At 38.9% G+C, this 11,048-nt stretch overlaps 1 protein-coding gene across 1 annotated transcript; it reads right to left on the bottom strand.

Annotated features, from left to right (window-relative positions):
* Nucleotides 1-7,822: 7,822 nt before the first annotated feature.
* LOC103698128 (cysteine proteinase inhibitor 1-like) lies at nucleotides 7,823-8,206 on the bottom strand. Its single transcript, XM_008780115.1, has one exon. It carries the CDS (start codon nucleotides 8,204-8,206, stop codon nucleotides 7,823-7,825), a length of 384 nt encoding a protein of 127 aa, XP_008778337.1.
* Between the last annotated feature and the right edge of the window lie 2,842 nt (nucleotides 8,207-11,048).

The following is an 11,048-nucleotide window of genomic DNA, read 5'->3' as shown; positions in this document are numbered from 1 at the left end:
CGGTGTCCAAGATGATAGCAGACCTTAAGGAGGAAATGTACAACATAAGGAGCCTAGTCCAAGGTCAATACTGGAGCCTTAGCGACATAAAGGATGACATGAGGAAGATGCGAGACAGCATCAGAGAAGAGCTGACAAGCCAGAGTCAAGGTGCGGAAAGGTTTGCAAATGCCTTAATCTTCAAGCTGGACACTATTCAGGAGAGTGTGACCCAGCTAACTGAGATACAATCTAGGGCCACCTCTGAGATCATCGCACAACTAGGAAATGTATCTGAGGGGATAAGCTTGGTCATGAAACATGCTAGACTGAGTACGGGAGCCACATCCTCCACTACTAAAAGACCCTAGTGTATTTTTGATTTTATGATGTACAGTCCCTTGAGAACTTTTCTGATATGTATTCATATTTGTACTCAATTTGACTTTAATACAATGAATAGAAATTTCCTTTCAAAACTGTGCACATTGACTTCTTATCTTTTTCTGTGTTTTGTGCCTTTTTGTTATGATGACAAAAAGGGGAAGAAAATATGATGAATTGAAATGTAAAAAAAATCACTAAAAAGAAAATTCTTAAGGCAAAATGTAATTTATTCTTAGTGGATTCAATACCTCGAGGCTCATTATCTCTCTGTTGGGGCTCCTCAAGGAGTAATCTCTAGAATCTATTCAAGGGATATTCGGAGAATAGTTGAATCATACTCAAGAACAAATTGTTAGATTTTCCCTCTGAAAGTAAGAATTTAAGCTCAAAAGTTTCAAAACATTTAAAGTAAATTCAGAAAACTTAAACAAAATTGAATGCACATGTTGAGGGGGAGAATCTGAAATCTTAAGAAAGCAAATTCATTAATCACATATAAGCCAAACAATTGATTGCATGATTTGAAGGCTTATATAATTCCAAATAAAAGGAGGAGCTTTAATTTCAGGATTTACTGTTTCATACCTTTCAATTTTGGATAAATTAAATGACTAGACATTTGAATTCATTTCAAAACTTTACTATAAATCATCTCTTGGTTGAGCAATTCACTTTACAAATACTCAATATTTTGTCATCATCAAAAAGGGGGAGATTGTGGAGTAATTGATTATACCCCTATTTGATTTTGATGAGCTCAAAATATTTGAGTATATTTCATGTTGTACTAATGAATTCAATCTAGTGTTTCAGGCAAATATATGTGAATTTATCTTTAAGAGCATCGAGCTTTGGTTCAAAGAATTTTGGCTAAGTGTTGAACTCAATTAAGCCAAAGTCTGAATCTCGAGTCGACTCCGGAAGATTGCGAGTCGATTCTAAGTGTTTCAGAGGTTCTGGCACAAGCTCGAGTCGACTCCGGTACACTACGAGTCGACTCCGACTGAGAACAGACAGAAGGACAGAAAGATGAACTTCAGACCCTGTCACCGAGTCGACTTCAGAAGGCTTCGAGTCGACTCCGATGCTTGCTGAGTCGACTTCCGACGGTTCCGAGTCGACTCCAAGAAGTAACAAACAGAAAGACAGAGAAGTGTTTGCTAGATCCTGTTACCGAGTCGACTCCAGAAGGATGCGAGTCGACTCCAACGTTTGGCGAGTCGACTCCTAAACATGCCAGAGTCGACTCTCAGAGGAAAGCGGACTGAAAGGCAGAAAACCAAACTCAGTGACCCTATGAACTAGTCGACTCCGAGAATTCGAGAGTCGACCCCAAGTCAGCCGAGTCGACTCTAGCAAAGTGCGAGTCGACTCCGAGGCAGCTCAGATCAACAGACAGAGGATCGATTTTTCGGGCTCTGAGAGCCGAGTCGACTCCAAGAGGATCCGAGTCGACTCGAGAGAGAAATGTAGAAGAATATATCTCTGGAATCCTGAGAACGAGCCGTCTCCAAAATGCCGAGTCATCTCCAGATCTTGGCGAGTCGACTCCAGGGTTGAACCGAGTCGACTCCAGGTTGGGACGTCACTTTAATTCAAATTCTGAACAGTGGGCGAGTCGTCTCCAGTAAAGCATGAGTCGACTCCAGCAACAGCCGAGTTGACTCCAGATCAAGCGAGTCGACTCCGACCCCAATGTATACATTGCCAGGAGATGCAGACTGTGTAGAACGGCCACAAATCAATGTCTAACGGCTATTTTTCAAAAGAGACTGTTTAAATAGCCAGAGTAAACAGTAGTAGAAGACAAAAGAGCTATTCCATTTAAGTAAAAAAATTTTCCACCTACCAAGAGTTCTCAAGAGTAAATACAAGCAAAAGAAGGAAGAAGTGCATTCAACTCCATCCGACAAGCACTTCCTTCACTTTCAAGGCTCTCCTACTATCCTCAAATCTTCAGTACTTTTCAGAGAGACCGAGAAATCGAGAAGTCTCTACTTCCCATTCCAAGCCATGCCAGATGCTCATGCTAGACTTTAAGACTGCATCTTTCAATTACCCACTCTGATGGCCAAGATGGCCAAACCAAACAAGTTAACTGTGCAATTATAACATGAATGGGAGCACATTAAAGGCATTACTAGAACCTTTTAGGCCCCTTTTCACATTGTAACTTGTTGCACAATGATGTACTCAACCTTGAAAGTAATGCATGGACTTTTAACAACCATCATGTGGGAATTATGACACTACTATTTACTTTATTATAAATTTCTACTTTTGGTCTGGATGAACCATTCCAAGATATTCATACCTGATGGAAGATAGCATCATCCATAGTCCACATTTGGATCTTTAGTCATTTGAAATGCCAGGCACCAGGGCGAATAATCCCTTGCATTGTCATGTTTACCTCCAGTATATGAAGTATGTATAACATAGATAGGTTCAGCAGTCTTCACCATAGAACTCGTTATAGCGTATGATGGCCTAGTTCTCGATTACACCTTGGCCGATAAGCTGATTCATCCATTACGAAGATGCATTCAGCCGTCTTTACCACCGAACTCATCATATTGTACTGTGGCCTAGTTTTCCCATACACGTAGGCCGATAAGCCGACACATCCATTACAAAGATGGGAACAGATCTCCTCACCATAAGACTTGCCATAGATTACAATGGCTTAATACTCTCATACACTGGTTGATAAACCCATTCATCCATTAGAAGGCTAGATTTGATTGTCTTCACTATCGGACTTGCCGAAATGTACCATAACTTTGCCTATTAGCTTTCAATAATGGAAACAAGTTTTTCAAATGATGTAGCAACCAAAGTTGAAAATGCTACCTACCGTCACTTTAGTATAGCATTCTCTTTCTTTACAACTACTTTCATGACTTTCTTCCGTAATTTACTGTTTCATACCTTTCAATTTTGGATAAATTAAATGACTAGACATTTGAATTCATTACAAAACTTTACTATAAATCACCTCTTGGTTGAGCAATTCACTTTACAAATACTCAATGTTTTGTCATCATCAAAAAGGGGGAGATTGTGGAGTGATTGATTATACCCCTATTTGATTTTGATGAGCTCAAAGCATTTGAGTATTTTTAATGTTGTACTAATGAATTCAATCTAGTGTTTCAGACAAATATATGTGAATTTATCTTTAAGAGCATCGAGCTTTGGTTCAAAGAATTTTGGCTAAGTGTTGAACTCAATTAAGCCAAAGTCTGAATCTCGAGTCGACTCCGGAAGATTGTGAGTCGATTCTAAGTGTTTCAGAGGTTCTGGCACAAGCTCGAGTCGACTCCGATACACTACGAGTCGACTCCGACTGAGAACAGACAGAAGGACAGAAAGATGAACTTCAGACCCTGTCACCGAGTCGACTCCAGAAGGCTTCGAGTCGACTCTGATGCTTGCCGAGTCGACTTCCGACGGTTCCGAGTCGACTCCAAGAAGTAACAAACAGAAAGACAGAAAAGTGTTTTCTAGATCCTGTTACCGAGTCGACTCCAGAAGGATGCGAGTCGACTCCAATGTTTGGCGAGTTGACTCCTAAACATGCCAGAGTCGACTCTCAGAGGAAAGCGGACTGAAAGGCAGAAAACCAAACTCAGTGACCCTGTGAACGAGTCGACTCCGAGAATTCGGGAGTCGACCCCAAGTCAGCCGAGTCGACTCTAGCAAAGTGCGAGTCGACTCCGAGGCAGCTCAGATCAACAGACAGAGGATCGATTTTTTGGGCTCTGAGAGCCGAGTCGACTCTAAGAGGATCCGAGTCGACTCGAGAGAGAAATGCAGAAGAATATATCTCTGGAATCCTGAGAACGAGCCGTCTCCAAAATGCCGAGTCATCTCCAGATCTTGGCGAGTCGACTCTAGGGTTGAACCGAGTCGACTCCAGGTTGGGACGTTATTTTAATTCAAATCCTGAACAGTGGGTGAGTCGTCTCCAGTAAAGCATGAGTCGACTCCAGATCAAGCAAGTCGACTCCGACCCCAACGGATACATTGCCAGGAGATGCAGACTGTGCAGAACGGCCATAAATCAATGTCTAACGGCTATTTTTCAAAAGAGACTGTTTAAATAGCCAGAGTAAACAGTAGTAGAAGACAAGAGAGCTATTCCATTTAAGTAAAAAGGAATTTCCACCTACCAAGAGTTCTCAAGAGTAAATGCAAGCAAAAGAAGGAAGAGGTGCATTCAACTCCATCCGACAAGCACTTCCTTCACTTTCAAGGCTCTCCTACAGTCCTCAAATCTTCAGTACTTTCCAGAGGAGACCGGAAAATCGAGAAGTCCCTACTTTCCATTCCAAAAACTGTTTGAGGGCTTCTAACCTTTACTTTGCATTTATTGTTTTCACATCTGCTTGTTTAAAAGCTTTCTCTGTGAAATCCCAAACACTACTTTCCTTACTTGATTTAATCAGGGGATTGAATCAAGGGTTGTAAGGTTAGTTGGTGAGCCGAAGTTAAAACCAACGGTGTAAGGGCTTGCTTGTGATCCCGGAAAAACAATCGGGTGGTTCTAGTCAGTGAGCCTGTGAAAACCGACCGAGTTTGTTGTGATCTCGCGAAAACAACAAGTTGGGTTGTGAACTTGTAAAACAATCGGCTGTAATCCAAGGAATTATAGTGAACTCCCAAGTGAAGCTTGGGGAGTGGACGTAGGAGGAAGGGTTGGCTCCGAACCACTATAAAATCTCCTTGTGTCTGCATTGGCTATTTGTCTCTTCCAATCTCCTCATCAAGAAGCTTAATTAACTTGCTTGCATTAGATTTAATTATTTACTAATCAAGTTTTTTAATTGGTCGAGAATTAATCCAAACCCAATTCACCCCCCCCCCCCCTCTTGGGTTGTTTCTTTGGGCAACAATGTCCTACTAGATGAGCGACAAGGCTAGTTCGGGCTCTTTCCATCCTATCTAGATGTGTTGCAAGGCTTGCCAGTAGAGTCGCATCCAGATGTTGTAGAGGAGAGCGATGCTAAGTCAAATGATGTGGGTTGGTGCATGAAGGCATGCCACTAGCATCAGATCAGCTAGAAAGTGACCAAAAGGGGGGGGGGGGGGGGATAGAGAGTAGCATGGGTTCAAGTACCTTGACCTTCTAAGACTTTCGTCACCGTCACAATATTGTTTAATGGATAAAAGGTGTAGTGCTAAACTATGGGAGAAAGGTATAGCAATGGGCTACGGTAGGGGTTTAGCACTAGGATACGGTAGATATCAAAGTTACACCTACTCCTAAGGTAAAAAATAGAGTAAAATTAAGATAGGATAAAGATGCACTGGATTGATTGTCCAAAGATCCTTAATACAAAGTACATATTCAATATGTTTAGTAAAGTAAAATAACTGCACACTTTTGATAGCTATTCCCCATATCTCTTCCACTTCTGATGGTTATGCTATGTTGTCCCATTATGCACGTTCTTCAGCATCATCTTTTTGCAACAACTATCATCTCGATAACCATGTTTAATTAGCTGAAATCTTTGTCAGGTTTCCATTTGACCTACTTTTTATCATCATTCCTTCAGCCAATCCTGCGTATTTAGTCTCTAATATGATGCCTTGAATTGGCTTCTATTCAATAACCACTTAGTTTTGTCCTTTGAGATTTTCTCGTGAGGCACATTATAAAAGACTAAAAAGCAATGCTTTTAACATAAATCAGCGGATAACTAAACAACAATCATGGACAGGAGATCGAAGGGGACAACAGTTGCCAGAAGCAATTGTGAAAGAGAAACAAGCGGTCCCATGGAAATAGTCCCTCATCTGTATAAAAAATAACAAACTAGGGACAACTTCATCCTCATCATAGAAATGCAACGACAGAGCCTGGGTAAAGTCGGACGAAAGATCATAGAAAATCTGAAAATAGTATGGCTTCCCAATCCAAAGAGAACCATCATGTCACATTCAAATCCTTTGTGTCCTCACAAGCATAAATCTACTTCACTAGCAGGCTTGGAAGCTACAATAAACGTAATCAAGCAAGCCATGTTCTCCACTTGCTTTAAGGCCACTAGACTTATCCATCATGATTAAAAGAATTTCTTTTAGAAACGGGAAAAAAGAAATATATGATCATGCATCTTCCTTTCTACGTTGGAGTAACATAGCAATGGCACAAAAATATAGTTGATATGAAACAACACTACAAAACTAAGCCAAACATGACCACTTTTCAGAAGGGGAAGACACCACATAAATTAGTCATTCTGCAAAATCAGAATTTTGAATTAAAAAAAATAGGAAAAAAAGTTTGCCCATCGAACCAACGCAAGAAAAGGAAAAGATGATACGAAAAAGCAAAATAGTACCAAACCAATTTCGCACCAAAAATATTATTTTTGGAAAAAGAAAAGCAGAATCTCATCAAACATTAACGGATCATAGTTGCATCTTTTTCTGTCAATCCAAAATTATGCCACAGTTCTATTAACATAAACTAAAATGTAGTAGATTTGCTTCGGAGAAGAGGCACTGCTTGATAATCCTCTATTTTATTGATCCCAGGATGCCTAATGCAACCCCCGGTGCAGATTTTCAGAAATCCCAGAAATAGGCATACACTACAATAGGCAAATAATAGCCTATTGTAGAAGCTAGATGTTGCTAGGATTTGCCTCCATGCTATCACCATCAGGAGGATGCTAGATGTTGCCAGACAGAAGGGAGGGTTTTGGGGGTGGGGCCCTTGCAGAAGATGGCAGATTTTCCACTAGACTTGGGCAATCAGGCTGGCTTGGGGCAATTTTGAGTTAGCAATGAGAAAATTTAAGAAAAAAATAAAAAACTTTACGAAAATAAACTTCTGTGCCCACTTTTTTTTTTAGATGGCATTCATATAGTTCTCACGTGAGTACAACCTGCCAAATCAAAAGAAGGAAAATGACATAAGGGGTGGGAAATATCTCCAACCCTCGTCCCGACCACTCCATCGAAATGCCGGGCCACAAAGAAGCGATCCAGTCTGCCACACTATTCGCCTTCCGATAAATGTATGCAATCTGAAAGGAGCCTGACTTCTTGGCCAGACCACGGATCACTTCTGTGCCTATTTGATGAGAGTTTTTTTGGCCAGCAGTAAGATTAGAATCATGAGATAACGCAGACTTTTCCCAACAATTAAATATGATTGCTAGGAAAAATATATAGACCAGAAGTTTCTTAGAGCAATAGCTTTTTATATATATGGGTAAAAGTTCGCTGCTAACTTCTTGTAGTGTTGGAATTTGATTCGATATTAGTGACAGAAAGAAAAGACAAACCAATGGTGACACAAAGAATTGATGATAAACGACTAGCAGAGACTAGCATATGCTTCACATCTATCATCTTTTACAAGGCACAGCATCATTTATTTGAACATCAGCATCAAGATGTGCTCATTACGTAAGAAGTATTGCCTCTCATTACATCTTTAAGCCTGGATAGGCTGGAAGGATACGAGCTCCGCAGACCCATCCCAACCCTTGGACTGCTCCCATACCACAGCCATATACTTCCCTATGACTCCACCATTACTAGCCGCAATAATAACCCGATAGTTAAATCCAGAATCCGCCAACTGAAACTCGCCACTCACCACACTACTCAACACAAGTCTATCTTTGTCTTCATTATTGTGCTCTGTCAGCGCGAACCTTGCAATCTCAAGGAGAACGGAGTCATCAGGGTCGATTGGCTCCCAGCCATTGGGATAAGCCTTACCCATAGGCTCACCATTTGCAACAACTCCAAGAGCTAAATAAATGGTAATTAGAAGAAGAGGAAATGATTTCATGGTGATCCCAATGATGGCCATGTTTTCTCCTAGGGAAGAGATGAGAGGATGAAGAGGAGGATATACAAGAAGGGTGGTCGGAGGATGGGTGGGAGATTTGATAAATTATTTCTCCCATCCTTTCCAACTATTCTTGAAACCAATATAGCAATTTAATAAATTATAATACATGATTCCTTAATAGAAAAATTTCTATCGCATATTAGGTGATGAACATTAATGATTCCCAAGAATTAACACCCATTATTACTATTGATATCATTAACTCTAGTATCCAGACATTGAATGGAGAATGCCCAAGCCGAGTGTCCATTGAAAAACTTCCATCGTTAATTATTGCGTCCTTAAAATCAGCACCACGTGATGTGCGGGATTTGATTTTCTTCTCGTTTTTTCAACTATTTTGGAGATACAAGATGAAAATGTAATAAATTATAAACAATAATTAGTTTGAATTCCTAAAAATAAAATACTAAAATAGCCAAATTTCTATTGATATCATTAAGGGTAGTTTTCATAAAATGAATGGACAACTCTGCACAAGCTAAGTATCCATACAAAAACTTTCCTTGTTAATAGCAGCATTATTAACATCAGCACCACGTGATGTACGGGATATGATTTTATTCTCACATTTTCAACTATTTTGGAAATACAATATAACATTGTAATAAATTACAATAAATAAAAAGTTTTACTTGCTAAAAATAAAATACTAAAATAGCCAAATTTCTAGTACACATTAAGCAATGAACATTCGTGATCATTGACCAACTATTCATGAAAACAATATAGCAACTTAATAAATTATAATAAATAAAAGGTTAATAGCCAAATTTCTATTACATGTTAAGTAATAAACTTCAATGATTGTCGAGAATAACTTCAATGAAAAAACTGCACACTTTTGATAGCTATTCCCCATATCTCTTCCATTCCTCATGGTTTCATCTCGATAACCCTGTTTAATTTGCTGAAATCTTTGTTAGGTTTCCATTTGGCCTAATTCTTATCACCATTCCTTCAGCCATTCTTGGGTATTCAGTCTCTAAAAAGATGCCTTCAATTGGCTTCTATTCACTAACCACTTAGCCCTATCCCTTGAGATTTTCTCATGAGGCTCATTATACTTGTTTCCCCAACATATTATTGCCAATTATGCGCATGTCTACCACGTGTCAATTCGAGCAAGGATGTGGTGCAAACAATTATATTGCCTTAAGAGGGTGCCTCCTAGATCAATTACTGAAGTGACTCGGTATTCTTCCAATGACCTAGGCGAGGATCCCAAATTCACCCTATTTTTTCCAGACTTCCACTGCCCGATGCAAACAGGCCTACTTTGCCTCACAAAACAAAAGGTCTTCAAAAATCTTGGCCCAATAATGAAAGACTTTAAAGCCACGCTTTTAGCATAAATCAGCGGATAACTAAACAACAATCATGGACAGGAGATCGAAAAGAACAACAGTTGCCAGACGCAATTGTGAAAGTGAAACAAGCGGGCCCACAGAAATAGTCCCTCATCTGAATAAAAAATAGAAAACTAGTATGGCTTCCAGAACAAAGAGAACCATTCTGTTACATTCAAATTCTTTGGGCTCGTTTGATTCGCGAAAAGCATTTTTTCTTCTAAAAATATAATTTTTAAAAAATAAATTCTTTGGAAAACAATGTCTAGAAAATTACTTTTGAAATATTTGGTTGACAATGAAAAAATGACAGATTTGCAAAGTGCTTATATTTGGTTGACCATCCACTTTTCTGGAAAAGTTATATGTAATTTCTATTGTACCCTTAATAAAATTTAGGTCTTTAATGCTGATGGGATTTTTAAAAAAAAAATAAAAATGAAGTGATTTTCAGCTCACGAAAAAGTAACTTTTTCATGTTTCTTATGGAAAAGACTTTTCTATGAAACGTAGGAATTATATTCTCATGGGAATACATGCAATTTTTCCGTCTTTCTTCTTTGAAAACTCCAATCAAACAAGAGCCATCTCATTACTTTTCTATTGACCACACTTTCCCCCTTCTTTTCCTGCGAACCAAACGAGGCCTTTGTGTCATCACACGCATAAATCTACTTCATGAGCATGCTTGAAGCTACAATAAACTTAATCAAGCAAGCCATTTGTTCCACCTGCTTTGAGGCCAGTAGACTTATCCATCATGATTAAAAGATTTTTTTTTTAGAAAGGGGAAAAAAGAAATAAAAGATCATGCATCTTCCTTCTAGATTAGACTAGCAGAGCATTGGTACAAAAATATTGGTTATATGAAACAACACTAAGCCGACCATCACCACTTTTCAGAATAAGAAGACACCACATCAATTTATCATTCTACAAAATCAGAATTTTGAATTAAAAAAATAGAATAAAAAGTTTTCCTATCGAACTAGCACAAGAAAAGGAAAAGTTGATACCAAAAAGCACAGTAAAACCAAACCAAAAATTTTGCACCAGAAATTTCATTTTTGGAAAAAAAAAGCACAATCTCATCAAACTTTAATGGATCATTGTTGAATCCTTCTCTGTCAATCCAAAATTATGGCATAGCAGTATTAACTTAAACTAAACTATAGTAGATTTGCTTCGGAGAAAGGGCATAGCTTGATAATCGTCTATATTTTTGATCCCAAGATGCCTAAGCCAAAACCCAATGCGGATTTTCACAAATCTGAGGAACAGTCATACACAGCAAAAGGCAAATAATAGGCGGTCCCTGAGCTACAACAATAGAAAAATGTTGGGTTTTTGGCTATGGCTGTTGTTTAATATGTGAATTGCGTTGTTTTCAAAAAATTGTTATACAAACTATTATGACGGAACAATGTTTTGCACATTAACAAAAGTTGAGA

This window comes from Phoenix dactylifera, chromosome 15 (genome assembly GCF_051530095.1).
Source record: "Phoenix dactylifera cultivar Ajwa chromosome 15, Ajwa_hap1_PhDact_Kaust_v1.1, whole genome shotgun sequence".
In the NCBI taxonomy this organism is placed as follows: domain Eukaryota; kingdom Viridiplantae; phylum Streptophyta; class Magnoliopsida; order Arecales; family Arecaceae; genus Phoenix; species Phoenix dactylifera.
This window is presented reverse-complemented; position numbering and strand designations above follow the sequence as displayed.

Bases quoted from the DNA above. Each gene is read 5' to 3' on its own strand.
- LOC103698128 (XM_008780115.1), bottom strand. From the start codon at position 8,206: ATGGCCATCATTGGGATCACCATGAAATCATTTCCTCTTCTTCTAATT.